The sequence below is a fragment of the Orcinus orca genome, chromosome 10, assembly GCF_937001465.1.
Source record: "Orcinus orca chromosome 10, mOrcOrc1.1, whole genome shotgun sequence".
NCBI classification, from domain to species: domain Eukaryota; kingdom Metazoa; phylum Chordata; class Mammalia; order Artiodactyla; family Delphinidae; genus Orcinus; species Orcinus orca.
The window spans coordinates 7166607-7187112 of NC_064568.1; the positions used below are offsets into that span (position 1 = coordinate 7166607).

The following is a 20506-nucleotide window of genomic DNA, read 5'->3' on the forward strand; positions in this document are numbered from 1 at the left end:
AATATTGAGGACACAGCATCACTGAGGTGATATTCTTGCCCAAAATACTTAACCTGAATCTAATCATGAAGAGGTGACAGATAAACTCAAATTGAGGGACATTCTACAAAATAACTGGACTATACTTTTAAGAAATGTCAAGGCCATGAAAGAAAAAGAAATTAGGCAGAGGCAGAAAGCAGAGTAGTGGTTGCCAAGGAACGTGGTGATGATGGTTGCACAACTGTATGAATATACTTCATGCCACTGAACTGTATACTTAAAAATCGTTAATTTTATGTTATGTACACTTTACCACAATAAAAAAATACATAAAATAAGAATTTCAAAATTGTTATCTGAAAAAACTGAAGTATCTTTTTATGTTTGAGTCATTTGTATTTCATTTCCCTGAACTGTGTTCATATCCTTTGTCTATTTTTCTACTGCATTGTTGGCCTTGTTAATTTATATACAGATGGCAGAGAGAGACAGAGAGAGAGATGACCTCTTGTCTATAATTTTAGTTGCCATATATTTTTCCTATTTATTGTATGTCTTTTGACTTTACTCATGGTGTCACAATTTTAACATGCAGAATAGTTTTTTCATAAGGTTGAATATATAGTCTTTTCTTTTTTGGCTTCTCAATTTTGCTTCATAACTAGAGTCCTTCTCTGTTCCAAGATGCTCAAATGATTTTATGCATTTCAGCATTTGGGAACCACGCTGACATCTGCCTCCCAGACTAGAGGTGAGCGCCTCAAAGAGAGGGATAAGAACTGAGTCATCAGGACTTCTCTGGTGGCGCAGTGGTTAAGAATCCGCCTGCAGGTGACACGGGTTCGATCCCTGGTCCGGGAAGACCCCACATGCTGTGGAGCAACTAAGCCCATGCGCCACAACTACGGAGCCTGCACTCTAGAGCCCGTGAGCCACAACTACTAAGCCCGCGTGCCTAGAGCCCGTGCTCCGCAACATGAGAAGCCACCGCAACGAGAAGTCCGTGCACCGCAACAAAGAGTAGCCCCTGCTCACCGCAACTAGAGAAAGCACGCGCACAGCAACGAAGACCCAACGCAGCCATAAATAAATAAATAAAAAAGAAATGCTTGCTGAATACATAAATTATGCATGAGCCAAAACCATCCTCTTCTCTTAAGCACTGTGAAGAATCCTCAGGTTCACTAAGCATTCCTCCATTCCCCCACAGACACTCTCTGGCTTTAGCTTGTGCTTATCTTTTTCTTTTCTGTGTGTGATTTCCATGATGTTCATCAGGGCTTCTGAGTCAGACTGCTTCTGAGTCATCCATTGGCTTATCATGAGACACTAGGCACATGTTGGATGTTCAATAAATATTTGAGGCATGAATGTCCAAGGGAGGGGCCCCAACCCTTTCCCCATAATTTCCTCTCTGAAGTATTGGTACTTCTCTTCTGGCTCTTGGTCTGTCTTGAAGTTTAGTGATTTGTGTTCCTGTTTCCTCACCCTGCTCATTCTCTTCTCAAATCCTTTGCACTGATGTTTCCTTTGCCTTGAATGCCCCCAGCCCACCTCCAGGACTTCAAAAGACGATTCCAGTCCCGGGTGGAACACTATAGACTGGATGTTTGTGTCCCCCACCCTTGCCTCCATTTGTATGTTGAAACCTAATCCCCAGTGTGATGGTATTTGGAGGTAGAATTTCGGGGTGGTGGGATTAGTATACTTATCAAAGAGACTCTCTTGCTCCTTCTACCAGGTGAGGACACAGAGAGAGGACAGCTCTCTGTGAACCAGGAAGAAGGTCTTCACCAGAGACCAGAACTACCAGCACCTTGATCTTGGACTTGTCAGCCTCCAGAACTATGAGAAATAAGTTTCTTATTAGCCACCAGTTTATGGTATTCTGTATAGCAGCCCAAACAGACCAAGACACTCCAGGTCTTGAAAAGACTGACTTCTCATCAGTCAGGATTTAGCTGAAAGCTCACCTCTGAGGCCTTTCTTTCTTTTTTTAAGTTTATTTATTTATTTATTTTTGGCTGCATTGGGTCTTTGTTGCTGCGTGTGGGCTTTCTCTAGTTGCGGCGAGCGGGGGCTACTCTTCGTTGCGGTGTGCAGGCTTCTCACTGCGCTGGCTTTTCTCGTTGCGGAGCATGGGCTCTATGTGCGCAGGCTTCAGTAGTTGTGGCTCGCGGGCTTAGCTGCTCCGCGGCATGTGGGATCTTCCCGGACCAGGGCTCGAACCCATGTCCCCTTTGCTGGCAGGCAGATTCTTAACCACTGCGCCACCAGGGAAGCCCTGAGGCCTGTCTTAAGCCTACAGGCCAATCTAGCTCTCCAGCCATTTGTTATCATATCACCTTGTGTTGTTTTCCTCCCAGAACATCATTATCTGAAATTATCTTGATTATTTGCATATTTGTTCATGGTCTGAGTTCCCCCTTCCTCCAGGAATGTCAGCTCCTTGAAGTGTGGGACAAGGCTGTGTTGTTTCCTGCTGTATTCTCAGACCCTAGGAGGGCTGGCACAAGGTAGGTACCTAATAAGTATTTGTTGAGTGAGTGAATGATGGTTGCCTGAAAGTTTTTATAGGGAAGGATTTAGATATAAGTAATAGGATAATGATGATGATGATGATTATAGCTATTTATTGAGCCTGAAGGGTGCACTAAACTTTATATCAAGTACTTTTCACGATTATCTCATTTAATCTTCATGACAACCCAGTGGGGTAGGAACCATTTTTAATCCCCATTTGTTAGATCCAACTGAAGCTTAGATGAGTTACATCACACAGCTAGTGCTAGACTGCTGGTTTTCAAAATAGGGTCCCTAAGTAGCCACAGTGTCAGCATCACCTCGGAAACTCTTAGAAATACACTTTCTTAGGCCCCACCCCAGACATACTGAGTCAGAAACTCTGCGGTGGAGCCCAGCAATCTAATCTTTAACAAGTCTTCCATGTGATTCTGATGCACTAGTGTGAAAAACCCAACTGTAAAAGAAAGGTGAGGTTGGACTCTTTTTTTAAAAACAGCTTTATGGAGATATAATCCATATACCATACACACTTAGGTGTACAATCCGATGGTTTGAGTATATTTGCAGGGTTGTACAACCTCCAAATAGATTTAGCACAATCATCAAAGTAGATTGTGTTCAGATTACTAGATTAGAACTTTTTTTGGGCTCCCCTGAAAGAAACCCCATGCCCACTAGCAGTTCCCATTCCCCTTCCACTCCCCAGCCCCTCTAAACAACCACTAATTAATTTTTTGTCTTTATAGTTTTGTCTATTCCGGACATTTCATACAAGTGGAATGATACAAGTATGTATGTGATCTCTTGTGACTGGCTTTGCCTAATGTTTGCATAATAAATCCCTTGTGATTTCACTTTGCATAATGTTTTCAACGTTTGTCCATGTACTGAAGTAGCATATATCCTTTCGATTGACAAATAATATTCCATTTATGGATATACCACTCTTTTTTATCCATTCATCAATTGACGAACATTTGGGTTGTTTCTACATTTTGCCTGTTATGAATAACACTATGAACTTTCTCGTGTATGAGTTTTTGTGTGGACATAGATTTTCATTTCCCTTGGAGATATATATATAACTCCAAATATTAGGTATATGTAGAACTTCTGGGTCATAGATCTTACACTCTTAACCACTACACATTTCAGCTAGTCTTTATTATTATTATTAAATTATCTGCTATTATTAAATAATTATATTATCAATAACACCAATATTTGTTTCTATCTATTAAGTATCTCTGTTGCAAAGCCCTTTACTTTTATTATTACAAATCCTTACCTCGGTCAGGATCATTAAGACAGGAATCATTATCTCTGTTGAAGAGGTGAGCGAAACTGGGGCTCAGGAGGTTAAGGGAACTTGTCTACACTCCAACAGCTAACATGGGTAGAGCTGGGACCACCATGCACACCTGCCTGTTTCCTGTGCCCTGTGTGCCCAATACCATGTCCTGGGCCATACCCTGCCCCAAATCTTTCGAAACATGCCTCCACCCCTCCTTTCTGGCTTTTTCTGGAAGTGAGGCTGGCTTGACATCCCAAGGGTGAGAGCTGCACACTCAGTGCCTGTGCTCTTTTCCAGCTGGGGCTGGAGGCCAGGGGAGGGGCTGCCCTGGGAGCTGGAAATAAAATGGACGGAGGGCTGGGCTGAGAAGGGCAGTATTGGAAGGTTAGGAGGCTGGGAAGTGGGAGGTAAGGAGTTTCTTACTCTGGGTTTTTTGTTTTGGTTTGGTTCTGGCTCCTAGAGAACCGGTGAGGTGGGGCTGGGTAGAGTTTTGTGACTGGGAGTGAGGCGGGAGGCTGAAGCAAGCTGATGTGGGTAGTGCTAAGTGGGGAGAGGGCTTTCTCAGACAGGCTGGCCTGGGGCGTCCCCTGCATTGTCAGAAGGAAAGACTGGGGAGGGGCTGCGTTCCATGCACTCCTTGAGCCCCTGGCTCTGTGGCAGGCCCTGTCTGCAGGGGGGCAGGGAAAGGGAGAACATCTCAGGGCGAGGCACCCAAGGAGCGGGGCTGCTATGGCAGAAGCAGACACTGAGGCCCACTTGGCTAGGAAGAAGGAAGGGCAAGGATGAAGGGGAAATTCTGTGAGCCATCTAAGAAGGCTTTCCGAGATGTGGAAAACAGTGAAACTCAGGCTTCAGGGCTGCAAACGTTTAGCCCTGGGCCAAGGGAGGCATTACAGGTGGAGGACCTGCCTGCAGGAGGGCTTGGAGCCTGCAGGAGCTAGATCGAGCAGGCTCAGGAGAGAAGGGCTGGCAGGTCAGCCCAGGGCCGTCAGCTAGTGCCCAGAATGGCGGCCAGCAGCCTTGAGCCACAGTGGCTGTGTACATTTAAGTTAGTTAACATTCAATAAAAATTAAAATCCAGCTCCTCAGTTGTACGGACACACTTCAAGGGCTCAGTTGCCATGTGGGGCTAGCAGCTCCAGTATTGGAGAGAACGGATGTAGAACGGTTCCATCGTGGTAGAAAGTCTCTGGCCAGCAGGAACCCTCAGGAGGGGTTCGGATTGCTCAAGGACCCACTGGAGAGAGCAGGCTTAGACTGGGTTGCCTGGCCTGGGAGGTCTCTGAACAACATGTAAGGGAAGGTCCCCAGCAGTGCAAGGTGCTGTGACTCGCCTCCTGCCAGCGTAAAGTGGACTCTGCCCCCAGGGACAGGAACTAACCAGGCAGGGCCTCTTCAGTCCCGACTTGTGAACCCTGATCAGTGTGACCAGAGCCAGGGTCAGAGAAACATGGAGTGAGTGGTGCCGGGGAGGGAGGAGCGGCTGCTGAGGGGGGCTGAGCCTGGGCACTAAGGGGGTCTCCAGCTTGCTCATGGTGGCGTACGTGGGTGGGACAGGGGAAGGGCTGGGGGAGGTGTGTGTGTGAGTTGCTAGGGGAGACCAGAGGAGAGGCTTGCTGGATGGAGGTGGGGTTGCTCTGTGTCAAAAGACAAGAGAGAGGGAACCCTCCCATCCCCACCTCAGGAGCTGTCTCTGCTTCCTTCCCAGGCCCAACACTGTCCAGCTGACGAGGATGGAATACGCCATGAAGTCCCTCAGCCTTCTCTACCCCAGGTCCCTCTCCAGGTGAGGAGAGCCAAGCATGGAAGGGAAGGGGAGCTACTGTGAGCTGTAGGGCAGACCTTCTTGAACTTCGATGGGCACATAAGTCACCTGGGTGTCTTATTCAAACGCAGGTGCTGATTCAGGAGGTCTGGAGTGGGACCCAAGATTTGCCCCTCCCACAAGCCCCCAGGAGATATTAATGCTGCTGTCTCTCCCCCCACAGTCCCCCATATCACACATTGAGTAGACAGAGGTAGATACTGCTTGATGCTTTCATTATTGATCTCATTTAAACCTCACCACAACTTTGGGAAGTGGGGATTATTATGCCAAATTAACAGATGGGGAAACCGAGGCACAGGGTGGGCTCTCTCAGTCACCTAGCAAATGGGTAGTGGAGTCAGGATTCGAACTTGGGTCTGCCCGACTCCAAAATCTAGGTTCACTGCACACCTTTTGTTCTACATCGTGTATCTGAGTTCAAAACTGTCTTATATTGACCTCAGCTTTGCCACTTCATCTCACATTACAGGTGAGAAGAATGAGGCTAAGAGAGGAAAGTGGTAATTGGGCAAATGTGGGGTAGTCTTCTATGACTGGCTACTTGTCATGGTCTGAAACCCAGCAGTGTCAATATCACTTGGGAACTCATTACATATATAAAATCTCAGAACCCACCCAGACCTACTGAATCAGAACCTGCATTTTAACAAGATCACCAGGGGAGTGACGTGTCCACTAAAGTTTAAGATGCACTGATCCAGGGACTCCCCTGGTGGCCCAGTGAGTAACACTCCGCACTCCCAATGCAGGGGGCATGGGTTCGATACCTGGTCGGGGAACTAGATGCCACATACATGCCAAAACTAAGAAGTCCACATGCTGCAACTAAAGATCCCGCATGCCACTACAAAGATCCCGCGTGCTGCAACTAAGACCTGGCTCAGCCAAAATAAATAAATAATTTTTTTTTTTTTTAAAAAGATGCACCAATCCAGCAGGCTTTTGAGGAAGACTCTCTAGAACAGGTTTGGTGGGTGGTAGGGGAGGAGAAATATGATGAGCTCAGCCTAGAGGACTGGGAGGTAAGTTACCCTGCTGTGCGTTGAGGGCTGGGAGGCATCAGACAGCTCATTCTGATGCTCCATATGGCCTCCAGGTACGTGGCAGTCAGCACCTCGGTGGTGACCCAGAAGCTGCTGTCACAGTCCAGCCCGGAGGCCCCCAGGGCCCGGCCCTGCAGAGTAAGCAATGCTGACCGGAGTGTGCGGAAGGGCATCATGACACACAGCCTTGAGGACCTCTGCCTCAAGGTAGGAATGGGCCTGCCTCTGCACAGCCCACCACGGGGACTTTGGCAGAGAGCTGGCCCCAACAGCTGCCTCTGCATCGTGAGCTAGGAGTTCAGCAGGGATGGAGTTCATGGCTTAGATGGTGAAAAGATTTCCTTTCTAATGGCAGCTCCAGTGGGCTTGTAGTGCCCACCTGGAATCCTGTCTGTCTGTTGACAGGGGGAGGGCAGTACATTACCATCTGATACTAACAATAGGTCAGTGGTATTTTTGGAGTCTATTTTTCTTACTGGAGGGACCCTTAGGTTCCCTTTTCCAGTAGTACTTAAACTTGTAGAATTGCCCAGACGTTGGAGTATTGAGTAAGATTTTAGAGATTCCCTTCCCTATCTCCTTCCCTTACCTTCATGCAGGGCAATTCTCCTTCAATCTGTCTCCTACATTGGCCTTCCATGCAAAGCTTTGTTAACAGCTGTGGAAGACTTTTTCAAACTATTGATTAGATAGGACTTCCCTGGTGGTCCAGTGGTTAAGACTTCCTGCTCCAATGCAGGAGGCACAGGTTCAATCCCTGGTTAGGGAACTAAGGTCCCGCATGTCCCTCGGCACAGTCAAAAAAAAAAAAGTAAAAACTATTGATCAGGTAAGCTTTCAGAGAGGAAACCAAGGACACGCAGCTCTTGTGGGTGGTAGTAACATTGGGCAAGAATGACACCCTTCCCTATTTCCATGCTCCCCCTACACTTGATTGTACACTCCCCCTACACTTGTCCTAATCCTTCCTTCTTATAAAGACACCTTTCCTTCTTACAAGTCATAGTGGATTATGGCCCACTCTAATGCCCTAATTTTAATGTAATTACTTTTTTAAAGACTCTATCTCCAAATATAGTCACACTCTGAGGTACTGGGATTAGGACTTCAACATATGAATTTGGGGGGGATACCATTCAGCCCATAATACATACAAATCAACTGAATAGAACTGAGAGTCCAAAAATAAATCCACGTATCTGTGCTCAGTTGATTTTTAACAGGATGCCAAGACTATTCAATGGAGAAAGAATAGTCTTTTCAACAAATATTCCTGAGACAATGGGCTATCCAAATGCAAAAGAATGAAGTTGGATCCCTCCCTCATACTACATATAAAATTAATTCAAAATAGATCAAAGACCTAAATGTAGAGCTAAAACTATAAAACTCTTAGAAGAAAACATAGGTATAAGTGTTCATAACCTTGGTTTCTTAGATATGGCACCAAAGCACAAGTAACCAAAGGGAAAAAAGTTGGACTTTATCAACATTAAAAACTTTTGTGCATCAAAGGACACGATCAAAAAAAAAGAAAAGATAACCCACAGAATGGGAGAAAATATTTGCTAATCACATATCTGATAAGGGTCTAGTATCAAGAATATATAAAGAACTCTTAAAACTCAGTAAAAAGATGATCCTTTTGAAAATGGGCAAAGAATCTGAGTAGATATTTCTGCAAAGAAGATGTACAAATGGCTGATAACACATGAAAAGATGCTCACCACCCTTAGTCATTAGGGAAATGCAAATCAAAAACACTTCATACCGCTAGAATGGCTAAAATAAAAGACAGACTAAAACAAGTGTTGGTGAGGATGTGGAGAAATTGCTGTTGGGAATGTAAAATCATGCAACAGCTTCAGAAAACAGTTTGGTATTTCCTTAAGAAGAGTAAACATAGTGTTATTATATGACTCAGCAATTCCAATCCTAGGTATATAGCCAGGAAAATTGAAAAGACATGTCACACAAAAATTTGTACATGAATGTGCATAGCAGCATTATTCATAATACTCAAAAAATAGAAACAACCCACATGTCCATCAATTGAAGAATGGATTAAAAATGTGGTATATCTATTTAGTAGAATATTATTCAGCCATAAGAAAGTAAAGAATCATGCTGCAACATAGAAGAACCTTGAAAACATGTTCGTGAAAGAAGCCAGTCTAAAAAGACCACACATTGTATGATTCCACTTATATGAAATGTCCAGCATAGACAGATCCACAGAGATGGACAGAAGAGGAGAGGTTGCCAAGGGCTAGGAAATGAGGAGTGACAGCTAATGGGGCTAGGTTTCTCTTTGGGGTAAAAATGGGGTTGAAAATGTTTTGAAATTATACAGTGGTGGTAGTTGCACAACTTTGTGAATATGCTAAAAACCACTGGATTGTAGACTTTAAAAGAGTGAATTTTATGGCATGCAAATTATATCACAATTAAAAGTTACATGTGTGACTCCCGTTATAATTTTTTAAGATTTATTTATTTTTTATTTTTATTTATTTATTTATTTTGGCTGTGTCGGGTCTTAGTTGTGGCCCATGGGATCTTCGTTGAGGCATAAGGGATCTTTCGTCATGGCGCGTGGGCTTCTCTCTAGTTGTGGCATGCGGGTTTTCTCTTATCTAGTTGTGGCGCGCGGGCTCCAGGGTATGTGGGCTCTACAGTATGCAGCACGCGGGCTCTAGTTGAGGTGCACAAGCTCAGTAGTTGTGGCATGCCGGCTTAGTTGCCCCGCGGCATGTGGGATCTTAGTTTCCTGACCAGGGATCGAACCTGCTTCCCCTGCATTGCAAGACAGATTCTTTACCACTGGACCACCAGGGAAGTCCCTCCCATTATATTTTTATTGGACAGCACTATTCTAGAATATTAACCATGAAGTCAGATACCAAGGGATACCATAATATAGGTTCTTTGGATGGTGATCCCACAGCAAGAGCCCTGGGTTCCAGTCCCATCCCATAAGTCCCGGCCCACTCGTGTGTGTCTGAGGTGTGCCAGCTGAGGTGTGTGATGTGGGTCTTCCCCATACCAGCTCTGTGGCTACGTGTGATGGCAGAAGCATCACTTACCTTATTCTCCAGGTCCAGGATACCCTGATGCTGGCAGACAAGCCTTTCTTCCTGGTGCTGGAGGAAGATGGCACAATTGTAGAGACAGAAGAGTATTTCCAATCCCTGACAGATGACACCGTGCTCATGGTCCTCCATAAGGGGCAGAAATGGCAGCCCCCATCAGAGCAGGTGACGTCCCACCTGTCAGGGAGAGTACTGGGAGCTTAGAAGAAATCCTTGAGGGGTGCCAACCACATGCTTGTCTTGATGCAGGGCACTAGGTACCAACTCTCCCTCTCCCGTAAGCCTGCCAAGAAGATTGATGTGGCCCAAGTAACCTTCGACCTGTACAAGGTGAACCCACAGGACTTCATTGGTTGCCTGAACGTGAAGGCGACTCTCTATGGCACATACTCCCTTTCCTATGATCTGCGCTGCTACGGCGCCAGGCGCATCATGAAGTGAGTGAATTGGGGTTAGCTGGGGACAGGCTGGGTACACTGCAATGGGAGAGGCGCTATCTTCTCCCATGCACCTCAGGCTTCTCGGAGCCTGGGCCTGGTGTTGATGCTGACAAAGTATGACAATTAGCATTTGTCTAGGACTTTATGGCTGAATTCATGTTTTAGTTTATTGTAGTATATGCCAAAGGGATACATATACTCCTGCTGGTGGAACCTGGATACATTTAGCTTTTCTAATTACCTTCCACTATAACAACTAATTATTTTTCACCTAAAGTAGTAAGTTTTCCTAAGTAGTCTTCTAATCTTTTGAAAAATGAACATGTGTCAAAAATTTTATTGAACTCAACTAGTGAGAGAACCAGCAAGAAGTTACAATCAGTTCAAAATCCCACCCACATATAGATCCAACAAGAATGCTGAGCTATTTATAAATACAAAATTGGATTTTTCCATGGGGGTGGGAGGGATGAAATAACTGTCCTTCCATAGAACAGAATTAATTTGTATGTCTGTGGACAATAGTCATTTGTATCATCTAATGAACTTTCAAAGAAACTTTTTACTTTACTTTTGAAAGTCTAATCAACTATCACAGGAAGCATGGGAATATGTTTAATCATAAGACAAGTACTGTTATGGTAGTGGTTTCCATATTCAGCTATTCCAGTGGTGCTCTAGAGAACTCTTACCTCATTAGGCAGATGTAGCCACTGAGGCAGAGACATCCAAGTAGTCGAAAACCACAAAGCTGGCCTCTTGCCAGTTACTTCTCACAGATGCTACTCCTCCCCAGTTGCTTCATTTAGTGGTTACTGAGCACTCTCTGTGTCCTGGCCCTACGCTAGGAGCTAGAGACACAGAGATAAATAAGATGTCAGAACAAGCTCCATGAGGGCAAGAATTGCTGTTGCCTCCAATACCTTGGTGAATGCTGGTACGTAGCAATAATTCAAATAATTGTACAAGGAATGAAGATACATATGATCCTCATTTTCAGGGGTTTCTGAGAAATTCTACTCCTTCCGGAGTTCTGCCAGAACGTGTGTAGCTAGAGCACACCAGACCTTCTTGGCTTTCCGAGTTTATTCTCTGCATTCCCAGTCTGCAGATGAGGGACCTGAGGCCGCGTGGTTCTGCCTGCCACAGATAACACTCAGCGGCAGGCTTGAGCCTCGTTCTATGGCAAGAAGTTCCCTTTTCCTCTTATACCAGATCATATACCCCTCTTGATCTGGGCTTGCTGCCAGCAGTTTGCAGATTGCAAAATCTAGAGCAAGAAGTTTCAGCCTTTAAACTCAGTCCGTCTAGGGGAAATGGGACCCTCAGACCTAAACATAGTAGGCATATTGGTCCCAAAAGAAAAACAAAAAACAACAGCAAGCTGGAATCAGTGGAATGACTTAGTGGCGTCAGCAAGTGTTTTTTCTTTAATGGTGGTAAAATACACATACCGTAAAATTTACCATTTTAACCACTTTTTTTTAAGTATAAAATTCAGTGACGTTAAGTACATTCACAGTGTTGTGCAACAGTTACTTGTAAATCTATTTCCAGAACTTTTTCATCATCCCAAACTGTAACTCTGTACCCATTAAACACTAACTCTCCACACCCCCTTCCCCCAGCCCTGCTAACCTCTGTCCTACTTCCTGTCTCCATTAATTTTCCTATTCTAGGCAACTCATGTAGGTATAATCATACAATACTTGCCCTTTTGTGTCTGGTTTATTTTACTTAGCATAATGTTTTCAAAGTTCATCCATATTGTAGCATGTGTCAGAATTTCATTCCTATTCATGTCCAGACAGCTGGTTTGAAGCCTCAGTTCTCTAATTTGAGAAATGGGTATACTTCTCAGGTTTCACCTTTAAATTTTTTAAGTATTTTCATATACAGATGTTTATGATTCTAATTGTCTTCCTGTCCCCCTCCACCTCAGCCATAACATAAGTTCATTTACTGAATGAAGGTTAATAGAAGACAAGTTTTAATATCAGCCAGAAAGAATTTATTTTCCTTTTGTTTTCTTCTCCCTGAACCCTCCTAGGACTAGACACCCCTAGTGACCCTCACCTATCTCTTTCAAACAGATCTGGATAAGAATTTGGTTAAAGTAGTCAAGCATTCAACCAGCTAGTCTTGACCCTACGTTTCCCCTTCTCTTCTACATATCAGGTCCTGTGTTAAGTGATTTATGTTATTTCATCCTCCTAACCCTGTGTGGGATCAAAATGGTATGATCTCACTTTACAGATGAGGGTGCCGAAGCTCAGAGCTATAGAAGTTTGCCAAGGTTGCCACAGCTAATGAAACTGAATTAGAACTCAGGCCTGTCTGACTGGAGTTCTGTCCTCAGTACACTGCAACACCAGACATGGAGATCTTCACGTCCAGCACTCTGAAAATTAGCTAGACTACAAATGACTTGGAAACACTTCTGTCTAGAACAGAGGTTGTGAAGGGCAGAGTCATGTGACAGAGATCAGTCTGGCTGGCCCCAAGTAGCATTAGAAAAATAAAAGGCCTTGTTAAATGAGCTTGAATTTTGCATGAGAAGAGGGAGGTTGTGGATGTCTCAGTTAAGGTACGATTGCAGGTAACACTGTAGACCCTGTCCCATTTGCTGAGGGAGGGCAGCATCTGTTCTGTTTGCACACCACTCTACAGTTTATGAAGTTATGAACGCGGCGTGGGGGAGCAGGCATTTAGGGGGAGGAGGAAGGGGCTTTCTTTGTGTTTTGACCCTAGTGCCTTCTCATCCCACCCAGAGAAGCTCTCCGCTGGGCCCTCTTCAGCACGCAGGCCGCAGGCCACGTGCTGCTCGGCACCTCCCGTTACCTGCAGCAGCTCCTGGATGCCACAGAGGGAGGGCAGCCCTCCAAGAGCAAAGCCCCATCCCTCATCCCGACCTGTCTGAAGATACTGCAATGAAAGTCCAGCCAAGGACTAGACCGGGGACCCCATGCTCAGCTGGTAGCACCCACAAGCCTGGCAGCTAGAGAGCTTCTTACCTTCCCAACACCTCCCTCAGCCCCACAGGAACATGAATGATGAAGCAGGGGGAAGGGCCGGAAACCTGGCCTGGGCTGGCCAAAGGAGAACTGAGGGCTCTTGGCCTGGCCCGGCTCCTTCCTGCCCCAGGTAGCTTCGCGGGCCAAGACTGGTCACCAGCAGGCTATGGCAGGAAGGCTGCCCCTCAGCAACCTGTCTTCACGTGCTACACTTTCATTACACTGCCTACCTCCTGGCCTCCTGTCCCAAATGCTTCTGAGTGAATTGTCAACCCACTCGTGTATGATACTAGAGAGTTCGCAATAAATTATTTATGCTGATACATTTTCTTTGCTTCTGTTCTTTGCGAGCTGAGGGTGGGGTTCTATCTGGAAAGTTGGTAAGGTCTAAGGGAAGAGAGAACTCTGTTGTCAAACCATTCTCCATAATGTGGGGTTATAGGAAACAGCACTTTTTCTACCAAAAAAACAAACAACAAAAAAAATTACAATTAATTCTGAAACTAATGTCTGCTTAATCTGAGGCTTGAGCAGATCATGTAATGAATATGGTAAATGACAATTTCCAAAATAAGTTTGCCTACCAGAAGGACTTTGGGAACACAAAAGACCCAGAATTGCCAAAGCAATCCTGAGGAAAAAGAACAAAGCTGGAGGCATAACCCTCCCAGACTTCAGACAATACTACAAAGCTACAGTAATCAAAACAGCATGGTATTGGCACAGAAATAGACATATGGATCAATGGAAGGAAATAGAGAGCACAGAAATAAACCCATACCTACAGTCAATTAATCTTCGACAAAGCGGGTAAGAATATACAATGGAGAAAAGACAGTCTCTTCAATAAGTGGTGCTGGGAAAACTGAACAGCTCCATATAAAAGAATGAAATGAGAACATTCTCTACTACCATATACGAAAGTAAACTCAAAATGAATTAAAGACCTAAATGTAAGACTGGATACTATAAAACTCCTAGAGGAGAACAGAGGCAGAACATTCTTTGACATAAATCGCAGCAATATTTATTTTGGATCTGTCTCCTAGAATAATGGAAATAAATGCAAAAATAAACAAATGCAACCTAAATAAACTCAAAAGCTTTTGCACAGCAAAGGAAACCATAAGCAAAATGAAAAGACAACCTCCAGAGTGGGAGAAAATATTTGCAAAAGATGCAACTGACAAGGGCTTAATTTCCAAAATATAAAAACAGCTTATATAGCTCAGTATCAAAAAAAGCAAACCACCCAATCAAAAAATGGGCAGAAGACCTAAATAGACATCTCTCCAAAGAAGACATATAGATGGCCAGTAGGCACATGAAAAGATGCTCAACATTGCTAATTATTAGAGAAGTGCAAATCAAAACTACAATGAGGTATCACGTCACACCAGTCAGAATGGCCATCATCAAAAAGTCTACAAATAATAAATGCTAGAGAGGGTGTGGAGAAAAAGAACCCTCCTACACTGTTGGTGGGAATGGAAATTGTGCAGCCACTATGGAGAACAGTATGGGGGTCCCTAAAAAACTAAAGATAAAGCTGCTATATGATCCAGCAATCCCACTTCTGGCCATATATCTGGAAAAGACAAAAACTCTAATTCAAAAAGAAATGTGCCCCCCAATGCTCATAGCAGCACTACTTACAATAGCCAAGATATGGAAGCAACTTAAGTGTCCATCAACAGATGAATGGGTGAAGAAGATGTGGTACATATATACAATGGACTAGTACTCAGCCATAAAAAAGAATGAAATAATGCCATTTGCAGCAACATGGATGGACCTAGAGATGATCACAAAATGTGAAGCAAGTCAGACAGAGAAAGACAAATATCATATGATATCACTTCTATGTGGAATCTAGAAACATGATATAAATGAACTTATTTAGAAAACGGAAACAGACCCACAGACATAGAAAACAAACTTACGGTTACCGAAGGGGAAGGCGGAGAGGGGGACAAATTAGGAGCTTGGGATTAACAGATACACACTACTATATATAAAGTAGGGGGGGCTTCCCTGGTGGCGCAGTGGTGGAGAGTCTGCTTGCTGATGCAGGGGACACGGGTTTGTGCCCCGGTCCGGGAGGACCCCACATGCCGCGGAGCGGCTGGGCCCATGAGCCATGGCCGCTGGGCCTGCGCGTCCGGAGACTGTGCTCCGCAACGGGAGAGGCCACAGCAGTGAGAGGCCTGCGTACCGCCAAAAAAAAAAAAAAAAAAGGTAAACAAGGTCCTACTGTATAGCGCAGGGAACTATATTCAATATCTTGTAATAACCTACAATGGAAAAGAATCTGAAAAAGAATATATATATATGTATAACTGAATCACTTTGCTGTACACCAGAAACTAACCCAACACTGTAAATCAACTATACCTCAATTTAAAAAAAAAAAAGAAGGGCTTTAATAGGGATTATGGGATTAAGGCACTCTTCCAGTTTCTCAATGTCACATTTTAGTACAACCTTTTAAGTGTGTAGGTGGGAAAGTACTAGTCAAGCTGTAATGCAACTCTCCTCCGAAGCCTTCCCTAGCTTGCTAGACAGCCCTCCTTTCGTGTTCAGAACTCTTAATCTTAGGATTTCGAAATGAGCCGTTAGGTAGCCACAAAGTATTAGGTCATCAGTGTGAGCTGGCATTTTTCAATATCAAGCAACTCAAACAAGACAAGCATGAAAGGCTAGGTTTGTAGGAGACTGTGCTTTGGTCTGTGCCTCTCAGATTCAAATATGTGTCATTTCTGACTAATTATAAAGGCTACTTGGGTTTATTAAATACTAAGACAAAGGCCTATGTTACCAAAGTTAAAGTCTGGAGGGTTATTTCTGGCAGCTGACCCATACCCTACAGCCATGTGTGGAAGGAGCTGCCAGAGCTAGCAAGGAACATTTCCATTCTGGGCTTTCCTGCTCTTGCAGCTATGGCTGGAGGCCTGGCTCAGTGCTGTCCTGGGTCCATGGGGTAGGCCTTCTGGTACGAAGGCATGATGTTTACGTCAGCACAGAAGCTATTCCCATTCAACTCTTGCTGAGGCTGTGGCCTACCTGCTCTTCTTGTGAAGTTAGTCATACACTGAGTTGGGCTGGGGTGGTTGAAACTTGGCATTTGTCCCAACTTGCCGTCCTCCTGATATTCTGAGTTTCACATGTGAGTCTTGAGTGGCTGATCACTGTCTCTTGGCACTGAGCCCTCCCAGCCTAGGGATAATTAGGTTTCTTCCTTTTCTTCTGGAAGCTTGGAGATTAATGGAGTCACACCAGCTGTGGGCAGTGAACAGGAGAGGGCAGGCTTTGCTGAGGCTGGGGCCTGTGGAGGGAAAATTCCAAAGAGCAAGGGGGCTCAAGCCTTGGCAGGGCCAGGGGCCAGTCCAAGTGGGGGAATGGCCCTTCCTGGGGCCAAGCGTGGCCAGCGGTGAAGTCTGCTGCCGGTAAGGTAGGCTGTGTCCTGCCCCTCGGCCTCCGCCTTTCCATCTTTGCTCAAGCTGCAAATTATGAACGCACCTTTCAGAAGAGAGGTTCCAAAATACCGTGGGGCCTTAGGACACAGCACAGTAATGTCCAAGCCCAAAGCAAGATAAAATGACTTGCATTCTTGCTAAATTTCTTGCCAGTCCTGTCTGAATTTGTGCACATTTAAAAATTGACTTTTGGGACTTCCCTGGTTGGTCCAGAGGTTAAGACTCCACGCTCCCAATGCAGGGGGCCCGGGTTAGATCCCTGGTCAGGGAACTGGATCCCACATGCTGCAACTAAAACTCCTGCATGCTGCAACTAAGACCCAGCAAGACCAAGTAAGTAAATATATATATATCTTTTTAAATTGACTATTTAAACCTTTGAATTAAAACCAATTAAGTTTACTGAGGTATAATTTACATACAATAAAATCTACCCTTTTAAGGTATATAGTTCAATAAGGTTTGGCAAATTTATACAGATATGTAACCACTAGTTCCAGTACACCAAAAATTTCCCTTCTTCCCCTTTCTAGTCGATTCTCATTCCCTCAACCACTCCAGCCCTTGTCAACCACTGACTTTTCTAAAATGTCATGTAACTAAAATCACACAGTCTTTTAAAAATTTTATTTCTACTTATTTTCATTATTTAAAAAAATTTTTATGAACCATAGTCTTTTATATCTGGCTTAGTTTTTTTTTTTGGCCGCACCATGCAGCATGCAGGATCTTAGTTCCCCAACCAGGGATCGAACCCACACCCCCTGCAGTAGAAGCACAAGTCTTTTTTTTTTTTTTTTTTGGTGAGTAATTTATTTTATTTTATTTTTTGTTTCTGCTTTATAACAAAGTGAATCAGTTATACATACACATGTGTTCCCATATCTCTTCAAGACCTCTTGTGTCTCCCTCCCTCCCACCCTCCCTATCCCACCCCTCCAGGCGGTCACAAAGCACCGAGAAGCACGAGTCTTAACCACTGGACCACCAGGGAAGTCCCTTTTTTTTGGGGGGGGTGGTCTGGCTTATATTTTTAAACTAGGGCTCCATGTGTGTCTGAAGAAGAGATATATCAATGAGGTTAAAAATTTAAGCAGTTCTAAAGGGTAAAAATAATTATTCACGTTCTGACTTCTGATTCCTTTTCTGGAAGCAATCAACATCTCATTTGTGTATGTCCTTTCAGAAATGCAGAAATATTTAAATATAATAAATATATGTAAATCACACGCATGCACGTATATGCATATTCTAGTCACACTGTTCTTCACTGTGTTGTTTTTCGATTTAATATATTCTGGAGATGGATTCACATTACCACATGTAGACCCCCACACATTCTTCAATTAATGGCTGCATATGTATGTGCTACAATTAATTTAGCCATTCCTCTGTTGACAGATGTTGGTTTACCTGCAGTCTTTCACTAATGCAAACAACGAATTGAAAGTTATAGTGCTCTTAGTAAACAAAATAATACACAGGTTGCATGTAACTTTTCCATAGTTGTAATTACAAGATAGAGCCCATTTTGCTTTTTGCTTTTTTTGCACTTACCTTCTTTTTCCTGTTGCCCGCGCCCTCTCCTCCCACCCACACCTTCCCCCCCTGGTGAATTTCTGAGTTCTTCACAGTCTGTCAATCACAACTCCTGCTGGGGAGCTTTCTCAGATTTCAGCGGGCTCCTGGGCTCCTCACTCTTCGCTCTCTCAGCATCTCCACAGCTTTTCGCCAAGGTGGGTTGTGCTGCTGTGATCTTAAAGGTGAACTTCTTGTGGTTGGGGCCGAGTCTCGTTAATCTGTTTGCAGTTCACAGATGCCAAGGCCTTGCGTAGAGTTAGCATTCAAAAAATGATGACTGGGTGATTAATAAGATTTATTTCCTTTATAGATCTAATCAAGGGACGATTTGTTTCCGGCTTTGAGATTTGTTTTGGGTTTGCTGTTATAGATAGTGGTGCAGTGAACGTCTTTCTGCCTCTGGCCTTTTCTCCTTTTGGATTTTGCACCAGGCTGTGTTCCTCAAAGCAAGTTCACTGTACCAACGAGTGTGGATTTTTTTTTTCTTTTCCAGTTTGCCTTACAAAATTGTGCGCAATGGCGGTTTTGTTTGTTTGTTTTGTTTTGTTTTTTGCGGTACGCGGGCCTCTCACTGTTGTGGCCTCTCCCGTTGCGGAGCACAGGCTCCGGACGCGCAGGCTCAGCGGCCGTGGCTCAGGGGCCCAGCCGCTCCGCGGCATGTGGGATCTTCCCGGGGGGCACGAAGCCGTGTCCCCTGCATCGGCAGGCGTACTCTCAACCACTGCGCCACCAGGGAAGCCCTGGCGGGTTTTTTTTTTTTTTTGAAGTCAGAAGGCTCCTAAGAATTGCAATGATGATCAGAAAACCTGGCTTTGTCCTAAGACAGGTCCTCTGACCCCCAGTAAATTCCTCCTCTGCTCCGTGACTCGCTTTCCCCAAAAGCACAGACGAGAATTTGTTCACCTCGTTCCTGGGCAAAGGCAAAACTCCGCCTTCTCACAGATCTGAGCCTCGCTATTCCGATTGACAGTCAATCTGACCAATCGGCGCGCTGTGGGGCACCTCCGAGGAGCCCTTCCGGACACATGCGCACTGTCCTCGCTCCGGAGATGGGCGGCTGTCATGTTTTGGGCCAGGTCTGGGGTGGCTGGCGGCGGGGTCCGGGGGTCCGCGCAGCGCGCACAGCCTCAAGCTTTGGCACCGAGGCCCGGTGATTAGAAACCCCCGCCCTCCTTTGTGTAGGAGGGAGGTTGGGGCCGGGGGAGGGTGTGTGCGGGATCTGGAGTTAGGCAGATATGGGTTCTAATCCACCTCTGCTGTGTGATCCTAAACTGGTCAGTAGACCTCTCTGAGCCTCAGTTCTCTCTTCTGTACAGTGGGGCCAGTCGAACCTAACATTTCGGGAAACTCAACCTAGGCTTTCTAAAGCATTAGTAGGAAGCCGCAGCATTTAGGAAGAGGTGTGTGGAGATAAGAATGGGCGGCAATGATTCTCCTGTTGCTTACCTAACCTTTTCCAGGCATCAGCAGCAACGTCGAGGCTCCAGCAAACGGTCGGGGCCCCTGGATGACCAGCCTTTCTCGGGGCTGCTGCGGCCAGAGAACGTCAGTAGGGAGGAGCTGGTTGATGTGCTGAGGGCAGCTGTGGTGGATCAGAAAGGTGAGGGGTGGGAGGGACGGCTGCAGGGAGACCCAGAAGGGGAGGAGTCTTCACCTGAGCCTTCTGAGCATCTGGCTGGGTTCCCTACTAAAGCCTGTGGGATCAAATCCTGGTTCTGCCTCCCACCAGCCATAGGAGCTGGGACCAGACACATAACCTCTCTGTGCCTCAGCATCATGGGGATAGGGCTGTGGGGTGGGAAAGTGTAAATAACTAGAGAGCTTTGCACTAGTAGGCTCTCTGTAAAGGAAATTGCTGTAATAAAAGGTTTATTGAGGGGCAAAACACAGGCTTCGGAGCCATATGTAGGCTCTGTAATCAGCTTGCTGTGTGGCTTTAGGAGAATAATTTCTCTGAGCCTCAGTCTCCGGTGATTTTTAAATTTTCTCAGCTATTTATTGAGCATAGGTTATGTTCCAGGCACTGTTCTAGACATGGCTATATAGTGCTGAACAAAATAAATGTGGTTTCCGCCTTCAGGGAGCCAACATTTTAGCGGGAGAAATTGATTAACCAGAAAATAAATGAAAAACGTACTTACTAGTGATCAGTGCTATGAATAAAACAGCCATGATGAGGAACTGCAGGAAGGGAGCAGACATTAGATTGGAGACTCGGGCCTCTTTGTGA

At 45.0% G+C, this 20506-nt stretch overlaps 2 protein-coding genes across 2 annotated transcripts in view; one reads left to right on the forward strand and one right to left on the reverse strand.

Annotated features, from left to right (window-relative positions):
* The first annotated feature begins 5151 nt into the window (after positions 1 to 5151).
* On the forward strand, positions 5152 to 13139 carry CIDEC (cell death inducing DFFA like effector c). The gene is made up of 5 exons (XM_049716090.1): positions 5152 to 5588; positions 6727 to 6880; positions 9772 to 9930; positions 10015 to 10202; positions 12977 to 13139. The coding sequence occupies exons 1-5, from the start codon at positions 5536 to 5538 to the stop codon at positions 13137 to 13139; spliced, it is 717 nt and encodes a 238-aa protein (XP_049572047.1). The 5' UTR covers positions 5152 to 5535.
* TTLL3 (tubulin tyrosine ligase like 3) overlaps positions 11596 to 20506 on the reverse strand; it is a 45332-nt gene continuing 36421 nt past the window's right edge. The window contains 3 exon segments of the mRNA XM_049716071.1: positions 11596 to 15014; positions 19723 to 19858; positions 20418 to 20457. Of these exon segments, the coding sequence (XP_049572028.1) occupies positions 19723 to 19858; positions 20418 to 20457 (176 nt within the window). The 3' untranslated portion in view covers positions 11596 to 15014.

Bases quoted from the DNA above. Each gene is read 5' to 3' on its own strand.
- CIDEC (XM_049716090.1), top strand. From the start codon at position 5,536: ATGGAATACGCCATGAAGTCCCTCAGCCTTCTCTACCCCAGGTCCCTC. The intron at 5,589-6,726 runs GTGAGGAGAGCC...TATGGCCTCCAG, and splicing joins TACCCCAGGTCCCTCTCCAG to GTACGTGGCAGTCAGCACCT. The intron at 10,203-12,976 runs GTGAGTGAATTG...CATCCCACCCAG, and splicing joins GGCGCCAGGCGCATCATGAA to AGAAGCTCTCCGCTGGGCCC.